The sequence below is a fragment of the Nerophis ophidion genome, linkage group LG16 (genome assembly GCF_033978795.1).
Source record: "Nerophis ophidion isolate RoL-2023_Sa linkage group LG16, RoL_Noph_v1.0, whole genome shotgun sequence".
Taxonomy (NCBI): domain Eukaryota; kingdom Metazoa; phylum Chordata; class Actinopteri; order Syngnathiformes; family Syngnathidae; genus Nerophis; species Nerophis ophidion.
In genome coordinates this window covers 6326788-6343248 of record NC_084626.1, presented here as the reverse complement: position 1 = coordinate 6343248, position 16461 = coordinate 6326788, and the positions used below count along the sequence as shown (strand labels likewise).

Here is a 16461-nt window from a genome sequence, read left to right as displayed (position 1 = left end):
TCGCTTCCTCTTTGGTCCGGATGACACAATGTCGAATATTTCCAAAAACAATTTGAAATGTGGACTCGTCAGACCACAGAACACTTTTGCACTTTGCATCAGTCCAACTTAGATGATCTCGGGCCCAGAGAAGCCGGCAGCGGATGTTGTTGATAAATGGCTTTTGCTTTGCATAGTAGAGCTTTAACTTGCACTTACAGATGTAGCGACAAACTGTATTTAGTGACAGTGGTTTTCTGAAGTGTTCCTGAGCCCAGGTGGTGATATTCTTTAGAGATTGACGTCGGTTTTTGGTACAGTGCCGTCTGAGGGATCGAAGGTCACGGTCATTAAATGTTGGTTTCCGGCCACTGTTTATGTTGAGTGATTTCTCCAGATTCTCTGAACCTTTTGATGATATTATGGACCGAAGATGTTGAAATCCCTAAATTTCTTGAGAAACGTTGTTCTTAAACTGTTCGACTATTTGCTCATGCAGTTGTGGACAAATGGGTGTACCTCGTCCCATCCTTTCTTGTGAAAGGCTGAGCATTTTTTGGAAAGCTGTTTTTATACCCAATCATGGCACCCACCTGTTCCCAATTAGCCTGCACACATGTGGGATGTTCCAAATAAGTGTTTGATGAGCATTCCTCAACTTTATCAAAAATTTTTTTATCAGTTTGAACTTCAAATATGTTGTCTTTGTAGCATATTCAACTGAATATGGGTTGAAAATGATTTCCAATTCATTGTATTCGGTTTATATTTACATCCAACACAGTTTCCCAACTCATATGGAAACGGGGTTTGTCGAAATATATGTAGTGTTCATCGTGTGAGGCAATGCAAATTAAACAATGCATAAACTAATAACGGTTTGAATTGGCCCATGTTATCGGGGACTGTTATTACTGACGGACAGGTGTCGCGGTGTGACTGCGGCCAGGCACGTAAGAAAACCCCTGTCTTCATGGCAACGTTTTCTGTGGCTTTCACTCATTTGCCGCTTTTCCACTAACGCAGGTGTAGGCAACCCAGACACTGAAAGAGCCATTTTGGAGGGGGCAGAGAGGGAGTGGTAGCACAAATAAGCCCCAAACTGGCTAACATCACGACTAACGTGTTACATGTCCGATTTCGCCCAGCGACTCCCTGTCGGAGTATCAGCGCTGGGGTTCAGTTCACCACAGTTTTGTATTGTTGCGCGGTCCTTTGACGGAGTTCTTCGGAAGCTACCCAGACCGCTCGTCTCCCTGGCCCGGACTGTTTACAGCCGGGGTGTCAAACTCAAATACAGAGTTGGCCGAAAATTAAAACTGAACAAAGCCACGGGCCAAGGTTGAACAAATTAACCTTTTAATAGGGACCCAAACAAGTTTTGGATAGAATATTGAACAAGCAAGGCTTATATAACTTTAGTGACATACAAAATCCAGTTTCAAATAACAATAATAATTATAATAATACAAAAAATATCAATGGTATATCAAATAAAAAAAAATTAAAAAATTGAATTACTCTTTTCTATTTGCAGCCTTCTGAGGTAAATAACAAAATAAACTTTTTCCGCAGGCTAATAATACATTTGAAAATAAAATAACAATAATGAATGAATCAAACATTCAAGCCTTGAAGTAGCAAGAGAAAGTGCATTAATAAATTGTTAATTATTGCTCAGTTTGCTACACTGATTTGCTTTACCACTGAATATGGAACAAGCAATAATTATATAACTTAATAGTGCAAAATCAACTATCAAAAAAAAACCCGGAAAAACATCAATGGTAAAATGAATAAAATTTAAATAAAACATTTAATGCCTCTTTTCTATTTGCAGCCTTCTGAGGTAACAACATTAAATTTTTCCACAGGCTAATAAATCTTAAAATAAAATAACAATGAGATGGGTGGGGTTGGGGGTCTGGGTTAGGTGGTAGCGGGGGGGGTGCATATTGTAGTGTCCCGAAAGAGTTAGTGCTGCAGGAGATTGTGGGTATTTGTTCTGGTGTGTCTATGTTGTATTACGGTGCAGATGTTCTCCCGAAATGTGTTTGTCATTCTTGTTTGGTGTGGGTTCACAGTGCGGCGCGTATTTGTAACAGTGTTAAAGTTGTTTATACGGCCACCCTCATTTTGACCTGTATTGCTGTTGAGCAAGTATGCTGGCATTCAGTTAAGTGTGTGTATAAGTCGCATACATCATGTGACTTGGCCGGCACGCTGTTTGTATGGTGGAAAAGCGGACGTGACAACATATTGTAGACAAAGCTAAAGGCAGTGCCTTATAGGCACGCCCCCAATATCTGGAGAAATTCAGGAGAATGGTCGGAAAATCGGGAGAGTTGGCGAGTATGAGTATTAGCGGCGAATGCAGTGTTACAGCGGCTCTGCCGCTGTATAGTACCGGCGGGCCAGCTCTAATGTTAATTTGATATTGCCTCAAGGGCCAAATGAAATTGCATGGCGGGCCAAATTCGGCCCGCGGGCCAGAGTTTGACGCCCTTGGTTTACAGCGTCGCTGGGGGAGGGAGCGAGAGAGAGACGCACACACATAGAGAAATGGAGAGAGAGAGAGAGAGTGCGGGTCAAGTGGAAAAGTGGTAAAACGTTTCTCTGCTTGCATCACACAAGTGACGTGAATGTTCGGCCCTCGAGAGCCATATACCACACCGTGATTGGTAGATTCCTTCAGCTCCGCACACAACGCTGTCAAGCGCCATTCATATAAAACTTGCGGGCCGCACTAATATTAAACTTTCATATTAAGGTGGGGCCGCAAAATAACGCGTGTCTGAGACCCCTGTCCTAAACTGTATGATACGACCGCTTTAGGATTTTATTAAAAAATAATAATCCTGGTCTCATCCATGGCTGGACAATTAATCAGATTTTGATTTCGATTATGTTTTTTTATAATTATGTAAATATAATATTAATAATAAATAATAACAACAAAAATAATAAAAATGGGCGATGCACATTTCTGCGCTCGAGATGGTGAAACAGATGAGGAGAAAATGAGTAAAAAAAAAAGACCATGTCTACTAGAAATTTGGGGTTTTGATTTTTAGATTAATCAAAATTTTTATTTGTAGCAATCCTTAATCAATAAAAAAATGTAAACATTCTTTTTTAATTGTTTTTAAATTTCCAATCTGTCCTGTCCAGCCACTCTTACAAATCATGATGTAGATGTTGTTAATGTAGATCAGAGGTATCAAAGTCGTTTTCACTGAGGGCCACATTGCAGTTATGTTTGGCCCCAGAGGGGCGGTGAATAATATATTACACAGTGAATAATATTATTTATATTATTATATTAATTGCATTTTATTGGTCGATTTTTTTCAAACTAAAATGTAAAAAAATATGGTAAGTTGCATAATTTCACCTCAAAATGTAGCGTATATTACTGTATATACAAAAACAGTACTGCTGTTTTTATGGTAAAAAAAGGCCGCTGAGTTGCCAGAATTTTACTGTAGTATGTACATTTGTTTTTGTTTTTTTACTGTAAATGAAAAGAAATTGCAATTTTACAGTAACATTTTGTCACCTGAGCAGCCAGTTTGTTTGTTTTTTTAATACCGCAAATTAACAACTGTAGATTTTTCGGTATATTACTTTAAATTCCAAAACGACACCACAGTTTATTACAGTAAGAGAAAAAGGCTGTAAAAAACACTGTAAATTTCACAATTTTACCATAAAATCTATTGCTTCTTTTACATTTCACAATTTGATGGATAATTTGCTTTGAAATCATTATTACTAGTATTCATTTCTATTTTAAAAAATGGTTTGAATGTTTGATCACATATTTTTGCACAATTAGACAACATTTAAGTTAACATCATTTGCGATTACATGGAGTACATATTTTTTTACCCCCTCCCAACATAGAAAGAAAGAATACATTTAGTAAGAAAAGTTACGGTACTTTATTGATCCATATTATTTCCAGGCTTTTGAGGGCCAAAAAAAATGAAGTAACGGGCCACATCTGGCCCCTGGGTCTTGATTTTGACACCTGTTTGGATCTACATCTGTTGTACAGATTTACTTAAGATGGATAATTCTCCTGTTGCTTTATATGTATTTGACTTTATTAAATGTTTGGGTAGAATTTTATTAAACAAAACCAGTTTTCTTTTAAGTAATACAGTAATTTATCAGAACTGTTGATGTATTTTATGGAGGAATGTAGTTACTCATAGAACTGGCACCCAATGTTATAAAAAAAAGTATAGATTTTGAATCGAGAATCCAACCAAAGATTCACAGCCCTACTAATCCATAGCATGTAAATGGCAAAACCCATATAGATTAGCATCAAGCTAGGACGTTAAGAAAAGTGGAGCCCGCTCTATCAGGCATGCTTTGCTTGTCGGCATGCACAATTGCAACATTCATTAGAGACAGGCTTTGTCGCTTGTTTCCCCGCCAAGCGTTTAAGCCAGTGCTGAGTCTACAACGTCACATGCAACAAAGGTAACGAAATACGGCACCGTTTGATTTGACGTGATTTGATACCCAATTGTACCAATGGTATTCGGCCAGTACTTAAAAACATGTACAGTATTTGGTAGCCATCCCGAGGGTATAACAGTCACAATTGTAAAACGGTCAAAGTGTTGCTCTAAGCAGCCAGAGCAGATATGTGCATGCCACTTTAGCAACGTTCAAGTAACATTTCCAATTATTTTGTTGTTATCAAAGGTTTTGCCCTCGTCCTGTTATGGTGACACCACACAGACAACTTCTAAAACCAACAGAAAAGAAAACCACACATTTGGCGGTAATCATTTAGGTTGCAGGTGCAAAACTCCAGGCCCGGGGGCCAGATCTGGCCCACAAACACCTGGAAATGATCCATCAATAAATTACTTTTTTTCTCACTTATTTTCATTTTGACAGAAAAAAAATGTACTGCTTGAAATTTCATACCTTTTTAAACTTTAATAGTATACAGTATTGCAACAAATATTACAGTATATTATCCATCCATCCATCCATCTTCTTCCGCTTATCCGAGGTCGGGTCGCGGGGGCAACAGCCTAAGCAGGGAAACCCAGACTTCCCTTTCCCCAGCCACTTCGTCTAGCTCTTCCCGGGGGATCCCGAGGCGTTCCCCGGCCAGCCGAGAGACATAGTCTTCCCAACGTGTCCTGGGTCTTCCCCGTGGCCTCCTACCGGTTGGACGTGCCCTAAACACCTCCCTAGGGAGGCGTTCGGGTGGCATCCTGACCAGATGCCCGAACCACCTCATCTGGCTCCTCTCGATGTGGAGGAGCAGCGGCTTTAATTTGAGCTCCTCCCGGATGGCAGAGCTTCTCACCCTATCTCTAAGGGAGAGCCCCGCCACACGGCGGAGGAAACTCATTTCAGTCATGACCCAAAGCTCATGACCATAGGTGAGGATGGAAACGTAGATCGACCGGTAAATTGAGAGCTTTGCCTTCCGGCTCAGCTATATTATCATACTTTTCTAACATTAATAAAGATACTTAAATGTCTGCTTGAGTTAAGAATTTCCAGCAAACTATCCATCAAATGGGTAGTGACAATATATTTTATGGTGTTCTTACAGCATATGACTGTAAATTGAAAAAAAATAACATTTTTGCGTTGAAATTAGGGCTGGGCGATACGGCTTTTTAAAAAAAAATATTTCCATTTTTAGGCCATGTCACGATACACGATGTATATCTGGAGGTTTTGCCATTAACACTTGATGCATATAATCACAGCAGTAAGATGATTCTATGTGTCTACATTAAAACATTCTCGTTCATACTTAATAATGAAATCCAGAGGAAAATTCAATCAATAAACCAATCAATGTTTATTTATACGGCCCTAAATTACAAGTGTCTCAAAGGGCTGCACAAGCCACAACGACATTCTCTGTTCAGATCCCACATAAGGGCAAGGAAAAACTCAACCCAGTGGGATGTCAATGAGAATGACTATGAGAAACCTCGGAGAGGACTCCAGATGTGGGTGACCCCCCAGTATAATATAGTGGACCCACAGTGAGAGTCCAGTCCATAGTGGGGCCAGCAGGAAACCATCCCAAGTGGAGACGGGTCAGCAGCGCAGAGATGTCCCCAACCGATGCACAGGTCCACCCCGGGTCCCAACTCTGGACGGCCAGCATGTCATCCATGGCCACCGGACCTGTGCCCCCCCTTCCACAAGGGAAAGGGGGGCAGAGCAGAAAAGATAAGAAACGGCAGATCAACTAGTCTAAAAAGAGGCTCTATTTAAAGGCTAGAGTATACAAATGAGTTTTAAAATGGGACTTAAATGCTTCTATTGAGGTAGCATCTGTAAATGTTACCGGGAGGGCATTCCAGAGTACTGGAGCCCCAATAGAAAAATCTCTATAGCCCGCAAACTTTTTTTGGGCTCTGGGAATCACTAATAAGCCGGAGTTCTTTGAACGCAGATTTGTTGCCGGGACATATGGTACAATACAATCGGCAAAATAGGAAGGAGCTAGACCGTGTAGTATTTTATACGTAAGTAGTAAAACCTTAAAGTCACATCTTAAGTGCAGGTGAGCCAGTATAAGCGTAATATGATCAAACTTTACTGTTCTTGTCAAAAGTCCAGCAGCCACATTTTATTTTCATTATTCATTATTCATACATTATTCACTGTTACAAGCTGATTGCAGCCGTAACTGCGATGTAGCCCTCAATGAAAACAAGTTTGGTAGCCATCAATTGTAGGTCAATGGTGTTCAAATCCAATTTAAAGAAGAATTTAATCAAATTTGAATTGCAATACTTCACCGAGCCTGCGATGAGGTGGCGACTTGTCCAGGGTGTACTCCGCCTTCCGCCCGATTGTAGCTGAGATAGGCCCAGCGCCCCCCGCGACCTCAAAAGGGAATAAGCGGTAGGAAATGGATGGATGGATACTTCACCGAGCTGAAAGGCTTGCGAAACATGTACATGGAAACACCTTGCTTTAAATCATGCATAACCCTTGAGAAATAGCATTAGAACTCAAATGTCCACTGCGAAGGACACTGGTTCTCATGGTAATATTATGCAGATTAAAGGCAATTATTTTCCCTGAACATTTTGGTCCAGGTTTCTGTATACGACTGAGAGGATATTGTTGTTCCAGTGTGCATTCACTCACTAATGCACTTCATTAGGAAGAGTGTCCTCAAATATACACCAAGTGGGCTAATGCAAACCGGGGCCACAAAAAATCAAACTATTGACAGAACAACAGCCTTCCAGCTTATGGAACATGTTTCTGTCCAAAGGCAAAGTGTAAAGGTCATTTCCGTATCGCTTGTATTCCCTCACGTGACTTCTTCCCGGATGTGAAAATCACTGGTGATCAACCAAGCCAAGATGGCTGTTGTACACCAAAGCAGTGCGCAAACTCTCTTGAGTACAAAATAAGCTTAAATCTTCCTGCAAAAAGCGGATACCAGCAAAACAATCTAACTTTGCAATGAAATAGATCCCTATACTTTTATCCCAAAAATATTTTTGTGGAGTGATATCAAGGATTATTTGTCGGTAGCGTTCCCAGACATATGGAACTATTGTGCTCCAGACACGACAAAGCAGATGAAAACTTGGGATAGATGCATGTCTACAACTTCTTCGTGTGTGGCTGGGTCAAGAACTTTGGTATCAATACTCTCCCGGTTAAATTGCATCGTTTTTGCTCGGCTAAGTTTGCATTTCGTGATTTAACTTCACGTCTAACTGCCATGTTTGTTGCTGTGGTTGCAAATGGTGACTTGCATTATTATTGTATATGGCTTCACGGTGGCAGAGGGGTTAGTGCGTCTGCCTCACAATACGAAGTACCTGCAGTCCTGGGTTCAAATCCAGGCTCGGGATCTTTCTGTGTGGAGTTTGCATGTTCTCCCCGTGAATGCGTGGGTTCCCTCCGGGTACTCCGGCTTCCTCCCACTTCCAAAGACATGCACCTGGGGATAGGTTGATTGGCAACACTAAATTGGCCCTAGTGTGTGAATGTGAGTGTGAAAGTTGTCTGTCTATCTGTGTCGCCACCTGCGATGAGGTGGCGACTTGTCCAGGGTGTACCCCGCCTTCCACCCGATTGTAGCTGAGATAGGCGCCAGCGCCCCCCGCGACCCCAAAAGGGAATAAGCGGTAGAAAATGGATGGATGGATAGATTATAAACACTGTATGTTTTTTATCAGTTATTTTTTCCGTTTAAGAGCATGATGTAGACCACATGTGTCAAACTCAAGGCCCGGGGGCCAGATCTGACCCTTTGCATCATTTTATATGGCTCTTGAAAGCTTTGAAATAATAGGTGTCAAAAAATAACTTTATATGTTCCTTATTAAATGTATTATTTTTTTCCTTTTTGACAGAAAAAAATACATGGACTTAATGCAATTACCATATTTTTCGGATTATAAATCGCAGTTTTTTTAATAGTTTGGTCGAAGGTGCGACTTATATTAAGGAGCAACTTTTGTGTGAAATTATTAACACCTTACCGTAAAATATCAAATAATATTATTTATCTCATTCACGTAAGAGACTAGACGTATATCAGCAATTCTCACACGCATGTCAACCAATAAAAATTTGGCGGTGGCGGGTCATGGCAGAAGTGCATTGTCTACCTTTTGGAGTTGGCAGAGTTGTTTAGAAGCGACACCGAGGAAGAAGATTTCATGGGATTTAGCGATTAAGAGTGACAGATTGTTTGGTAGACGTATAGCATGTTTTATATGTTATAGTTATTTGAGAGACTCTTACCATAATTTGTTACGTTAACATACCATGCATGTTCTCAGTTTGTTATTTATGCCTCATATAACGTATCATCCTGTTGTTCACTATTCTTTATTTATTTTAAATTGCCTTTCAAATGTCTGTTCTTGGTGTTGGATTTTATCAAATAAATTTCCCCCCAAAATGCGACTTATATATGTTTTTTTCCTTCTTATGCGTTTTCGGATGGTGCGGCTTATACTCCGGAGCGATTTATAATCCGAAAATACGGTATATATTTTTAAAACTTTAATATGATCTAATAACGCAACATATATTCCATTATCATACATTCCAAGTAAACCTGTAAATATACGCTTGACTTGAAGTTATCCTTTAAATTGTACGGTGTAGAAAAATAGTTTTTGATGTTACGCTTACGGTTTTACAGCTCAGTTGTAAGAATTTTATTGTTAAAAAACCCCCACAGGTACTGTTTTTCCATGCACAATATTTTTTGGTGTAAAAGCACCAAAAGGTTTTGCGGCTAAAGGTTTTTTACGATAAAATCCTAAAATATTTTTTACACAATACATAATAAATTATACAATACTCTAAATGGGGTGGCATAGCTCGGTTGGTAGAGTGGCCGTGCCAGCAACTTGAGTGTTGCAGGTCCGATTCCTGCTTGTGCCATCCTATTTACTGCTGTTGTGTCCTTGGGCAAGACACTTTACCCACCTGCTCCCAGTGCCACCCACACTGGTTTAAATGTAACTTAGATATTGGGTTTCACTATGTAAAGTATACAATATTGCAACAAATATTACAGTATATTATCCATCCATCTATCCATCCATCTTCTTCCGCTTATCCGAGGTCGGGTCGCGTGGGCAACAGCCTAAGCAGGGAAACCCAGACTTCCCTTTCCCCAGCTTAATGCATAGTCAGTAATATTACTATCAATATCATGTTATAAATTTATAATATTTTTTATATTATACACTTATGATATTCTTACATATTGTTCTGATGTGTGGCACCTTGAGAAAATAATATATTGATTTACAGTCTAAAAGTAACATGTCTTCCTTCACTCCTTATTTTCAGAGTTTTATGCATTTTCCTGTATGGAATGTAAAAAAAAAAAAATCTAAGAATCGCAATTTTGGAGAGAAAAATGGCAACAACAAAAAAAAATCTAAAAAATCGTACAGCCCTAATATGTACTTTACAGTATATTAAAAAATTTGGTTGAAGGTTAGGGAAGATTACTGGTAGTCCCTATGGATGCACAATATTTGACTAATGTTGCATCGCTCCATCATTTTCATGAGACTGAAACGATGTCACATGAATAAAATGTGTTGATTTCATCCGTCAAACGTGAGTCACGCTCACATGATCCCAAGCTGCTACTCAACCGCAAAAAACTACTTGCCAGTTTTTTGGGAAATATTAATGACAAAAACATAGTTTGGGTGATAATCGATTCTGTTGTCCTCACTTCGGTCATGTTGTCCTTCTCTAGTATCGTCTCTGACCGTAACAACAAAAAGATGCCGCTGGGCGAAGACTGCCGTAGCTGGAAGAAGAAGACGTCGGATGTGAAGGAGCATTACGACTTCAAGGACATCCTGGGAACGTGAGTGTGGACAACCTTGCGGTTTTGCAAGCTGTGTATCTTTCCATACGTGCTCAGTGTTTCTACTGTACCTTGTATATTATCATAGATTGGTCGCCAGCCGAACACAGGACACATACACTGAAAAAAGTGACTTTTTGGAGGTGTAAACTATATTAGAGTAACTGTCATAATTTATACCTAGTATTTTTAACATTCAGTAAGAACTAGAGTTTCTTAAGTAAAATTAAACATTTTATTAATACATGAATTATGGGGGAAGAGTAAGTTTTACTTATATTTCCTCATACTATTTAAATGTTTAATAGTTGTACGTACATAAACCTAAAAATATTACATAAACTTTACTCTGAAAATCTAGTGTTTTGAAACGCATGCACAGCGACGCGTGCGCACAGCACAACAGGCTCTGGCCGACTGGCTCTGCTCCGGCCGTTAAGATCACTTCACAGAGCACTGCAAGGTGGCATTATGGGTAATTCCTATCTTGCGTTTATGATGTGTTACAGAGCCGATGTTCTCCAGAAATGTGTTTGGTGTGGGTTCACAGAGTTTGGCGCATATTAGTAAGAATGTTAAAGTTGTTTATATCACAACCGTCAGTGTAAAATGTATGGCTGTTGACCAAGTATGCATTGCAATCTCCTATGAAAAGCAGCGAAATGCATGTGTCCTTCCAGCACGCAGACAGCATGGTGTAAAAGTGTACGCGATGACATGTAGAGCAGTGGTCCCCGTCCACCGGATTGCGGCCGCAGAATAATTTTTTAATAACTTTTTTTTTTATCACTTTCAGATTTTAACTGCATGCCATTGATAAGCGCAGGAGTGAGAAGAGGTTTTAAATTAATTAGCGCCACGGCGGTTATTCAAGGAAATACGGTAATTAAAATGTAATTAATATTTTGAGTAAAATGATGTTCCTGCCGATGAAAAACAAGTACACTTTACTTAATTTGTTTGTATAAATATAACTTAAAACTTGGATGTAATTAAGTAACTGTTACTTAATATCTTCACAACTGTTATATATGGTAAGTTGAATTTACTTGATACTGGCAAGTGAGTGTTACTTGTTATTGCAGCATTAAATTTTCCTTAAATCATTTGCGTGCAAATACTTACAAAAAATTTTTCAAGTAAATCTTCTGAGTTATTTTTTTCAGTGTATATACAAAAAACAAGCATTCACAGTTGCTCACATTCGCATTGACATCTGTGGACAATTCATATATAGATATGTGTGTGTGCGTGCGTGTGCGTGTGTGCGCGCATGTATATGTATGTATGTATGTATGTGTGTGTGTTTGTATATATATATATATATATATACAGTATATATATATATATATATATATATATGTATATATATATATATATATATAATTGTATATGATAATGTGAACAATTCATATATATGTATATATATATATATATATATATATATATATAAATATGTGTATGTATATATATATGTATTTATGTATATGTGTATATGTATGTATGTATGTATGTATGTATATATTTCTACATATTATAATAATACAATGGATATATAATTGGATATTCAGAGTGAAAGTTCGACTTCTACCTTGTTTACTTCCGTGACGACATCCTTAAAGTTTTATATCAAGCAGCTTAAATGCGCCAAACGTGGACAAGTGTGGAGAGTGTTTTGCATTTTTCCCATCTTGCTTTGTGATGGATTGAAAGGGGTGTCATTTGACATTTTTTTGAAGCATGGATGTTTTTTTTTATAATGTTTACACCGTTCAGTGAGCAGGTTGTGTTATGTGTGACGATGTGTGTTGACATTTTGTGTTGGTTGGAATCTGTATTTGTTTTTTTGCACCATTACTAGGGAAGGTCGTTTGCATTGGGTCATATAAGTGAATGCTGCGCACACAATTTAAGATTCTTGACCAGAGTTTCTAAAGTTGTCCATAGATGACGACATATAAGCAACATCAAAATGTCAGACTATGAAAATGAATTAAATGTTCCCCTTTTTAAACTCAGAGTCTGGCTGCATTTGGACCGCGGGTCGTAGTTTGGACACCCCTCATATAGGTTTATGGAATGTGGGAAAAAGTACCTTTGGAACATGGAGAGACGAATCGAATTCCACAAACTCAGACCTCCTGGCTACATACTAACCACTAATCCACCATGCAATATTAGAATAAAACACACCACTGGTAGTAGTAAATTCAGTGCCTATTAAATGCAATAGAATTTTACAATTTCCCACTAAAAATCTAGTATGAAATTGTCATGAATGGAATTATTGACTATTTACTGTGATTGTTTGCCCTGTAAGTCATGTTTATGTCAGTTTGAGTTTGTTGTCCATTAAGGGCCCTAAGTAAATTAAGTTTGTGATGCCTTGTGTGTGATGACACGGTGTCGACAAACCCTCCACGGAAAATTACACGCACACACCAACGTCCTGCTCCGGGCCTGTAAATAACTCTGGATGGAACTTTAAAAAGCCTCTTAAGCAAATGCAGTTACTTTTAAACTGTTATGAAACAGCCATGACAGCTCTACAGCCTGGAGCGCAGGCAATAAAAAAAAAGAAAAGAAAAAAAGCGAACACTTCACTTAGATAAGAGTTATGGTTGGCCTGCTTCATTCAATTATGTTGGATTGTTCAGGTAAGCAATCAAATGTTGTTTTTACGCACACCACACAGAGCATGAGAAAAAACCCCGCACATAACTAGAATTTGCAATTCCGCTAGGTTCAAATTGGTTGAGAAATGTGGGATATGGAGAGGTTTGTATATTCATTCCCATTCATTTTCAATGGCAAAACAATTCCTGGTATTTCCAAGGAATCAGGGAATTTTCTGAATGCATCTTGGCTTGAATGTTCAGGGTGAGTGGAGTGTGTGTGGATGTTGAAATGGTTCAATTTGGATGAGAAATGTGGAATATGCAGTACATTGTATATTGCCCATTCATTGTCAATGGGGAGACAATTCCTGCAAATTCCAGGAATTTTTGGAAAGGGAAAAAATGTTTTACGATCGATATATATGGGATGCTTGAATGGTAGAAATTGGGTAAAAAATGGCGCAACCTTTTGAGACTTTCGAGCATTGTAGAATTATGAATATGTTGAACAGATCCTGTTCTGTCTCCCTGTAATGTTTGTCTGATCTTGAATGGGATTGTGCTGAAAATTGTAATTTCCCCTCGGGGATTAATAAAGTATTTCTGTTTCTGATGTCCATTTATTTGAAAGGGCAACTAGCAACGACAGTGAAACCTGGAGAGGCGTGATTGGGAAGAATGGCCTCCCGGATCTGAACCCGAGTGGTGTTTTGTTATTGGACTTTTGTGCTCGTCACGGATTGTCTATAACAAACACCATGTTCAAACATAAGGGTGTCCATATGTGCACTTGGCACCAGGACACTCTAGGCCACAGTTCCATGATCGACTTTGTAGTTGTGTCATCGGATTTGCGGTCTAATGTTTTGGACCATCGGTGAAGAGACGGGCGGAGCTTTCTACCTGGTAGTGAGTTGGCTGCGATGGTGGGGGAGGATGCCGGACAGACCTGGCAGGCCCACACGCACTGTGAGGGTCTGCTGGGAACGTCTAGCAGAGTCTTCAGTCAGAGAGAGTTTAAATTCCCACCTCCGGAATAACTTTGAACATGTCTTGAGGGAGGCACTGGACATTGAGTCCGAGTGGACCATGTTGTGTGCCTCTATTGTCGAGGCGGTCAATTGGAGCTGTGGTCGCAAGCTTGCCTGTCGTGGTGGTAATCCTAGAACCCGCTGGTAACAGCGGTGAGGGATGCCGTCAATCTGAAAAAAAAGTCCTATAGGGTCCTTTTAGCTCACGGGACTATGAACGCAGCGGACAGTTAGCGACAGGCCAAGCAATGTGAGGTTTCAGCAGTCGCGGAGTTAAAAACTTGGACTTGGGAGGAGTTTGGAGAAGCCATGGAAAACAACTTTCAGACGGCTTCGGAGCGATTCTGGACCACCATCCGCCGCCTCAGGAAGGGGAAGCAGTGCACTGTCAATACAGTGTGTGGTGGGCGAATGTTGTGGATCGGTGGAGGAAATATTTCAAAGACCTCCTCAATCCCACCAACACATCTTCCTATGAGGAAGCAGTGCCTGGGGAATCTGTGGTGGGCTCTCCTATTTCTGGGGCTGAGGTTGCCGAGGTACTTTAAAAGCTCCTCGGTGGCGAGGCCACGGGGGTGGATGAGATCTGCCTGGAGTTCAAGGCTCTGGATGATGTGGGGCTGTCTTGGTTGACAAGACTCTCCAATATCGCGTGGACATCGGGGGCGGAACCTCTGGATTGGTAGACCCGGGTGGTGGTTCTTCTCTTTAAGAAGGGGAACCAGAGGGTGTGTTTCTATTGATGTGGGATCACACTCCTCAGCCTTCCCGGTAAGGTCTTATTAGGTGTACTGGAGAGGAGGCTACGCCAGATAGTCAAACCTCGGGGAACAAGCTGTAGGAAATGGATGGATGGATGGATGGTGTGGAATAGCATTTGTGTGAATGTTTGGACATCCACACAACAAAATGCAATAATACAAACCCCGTTTCCACATGAGTTGGGAAATTGTGTTGGATGTAAATATTAACAGAATACAATGATTTGCAAATCCTTTTCAACCCATATTCAATTGAATGCACTACAAAGACAAGATATTTGATGTTCAAACTCATAAACTTTTTTTTTTTTTGCACATAATAATGGCTTTTTAACTGTGCGTCAATAACAGTCTGGGTGGTTCGCTTCCCCTTTGGTCCGGATGACACAATCTCGAATATTTCCAAAAACAATTTGAAATGTGGACTCGTCAGACCACATAACACTTTTCCACTTTGCATCAGTCCATCTTAGATGATCTCGGGCCCAGAGAAGCCGGCGGCGTTTCTGGATGTTGTTGATAAATGGCTTTTGCTTTGCATAGTAGAGCTTTAACTTGCACTTCCAGATGGAGCGACCAACTGACAGTGGTTTTCTGAAGTGTTCCTGAGCCCATGTGGTGATATCCTTTAGAGATTGATGTCGTTTTTTGGTACACTGCCGTCTGAGGGATCGAAGGTCACGGTCATTCAATGTTGGTTTCCGGCCATGCCGCTTACGTGGAGTGATTTCTCCAAATTCTCTGAACCTTTTGATGATATAATGGATCGTAGATGTTGAAATCCCTAAATTTCTTGCAATTGCACTTTGAGAAATGTTGTTCTTAAACTGTTTGACTATTTGCTCACGCAGTTGTGGACAAAAGGGTGTACCTCGCCCCATCCTTTCTTATGAAAGACTGAGCATTTTTTGGGAAGCTGTTTTTATACCCAATCGTGGCACCCACCTGTTCCCAATTAGCCTGCACACCTGTGGGATGTTCCAAATAAGTGTTTGATGAGCATTCCTCAACTTGATCAAAAAAGTTTATCAGTTTGAACATCAAATATGTTGTATTTGTAGCATATTCAACTGAATATGGGTTGAAAATGATTTGCAAATCATTGTCTTCCGTGTATATTTGCATCTAACACAATTTCCCAACTCATATGGAAACGGGGTTTGTACATTTTGCACAAATTCAACCCTGAGTATTTTCCTGCTGCTTGAGAGACATGGGGTGAAGGCGAGGCCGCTTGGTGTATGTTGTGACATTTATTTTAATAAGCCTTTTAATCAGTCTCCTTTTAGCGCTTGACACTGCACGACATCGTTTTCCACAGACACGGGAAGGTTAAAGACTGCGTAAGAGGAGCACTTGGCCGTGGATTACCAAAGGGAAATGTGCGTGTCTGCCTCTTTTGCTTCTCCAGGGGCCTTTGTGTGCTTTTTTTGCCCTGGCGTGCTGGTGTTGTGTTTGCGCTGGACGCAAGTCACTGTCAGTGTCTGAGCGGCTAATATTGCAGCCTCGTGAAAATGTGAGCAGGGGAGGCCTTCTGCAAGCGATGAAGCTCAATTTTCCGATGCTAAAATGCAATTTGGCTCACCCGGCAGAGGAGAAAAAAAAATCCATCGCTAACACTGTTTGACTGTCGGTCTCCGTCCATGTTTCCAAATAATACTGGTTTCCATCTCACGCCGAGGCGCTGGCACAGC

The 16461-nt window shown here is 40.2% G+C and overlaps 1 protein-coding gene across 3 annotated transcripts in view; it reads left to right on the top strand.

Moving 5' to 3' along the window:
• Window positions 1–16461, top strand: part of camk1b (calcium/calmodulin-dependent protein kinase Ib) — a 171818-nt gene that overhangs the window by 26663 nt on the left and 128694 nt on the right. For 2 of the 3 annotated variants that reach the window (XM_061922646.1, XM_061922645.1), the window contains one exon: window positions 10244–10357. In XM_061922646.1, coding sequence (XP_061778630.1) covers window positions 10272–10357 — 86 coding nt within the window. In that variant the 5' untranslated portion in view covers window positions 10244–10271. Of the gene's footprint in view, window positions 1–10211; window positions 10358–16461 lie in introns of those variants that run through there. The other variant, XM_061922644.1, reaches the window with a different exon arrangement.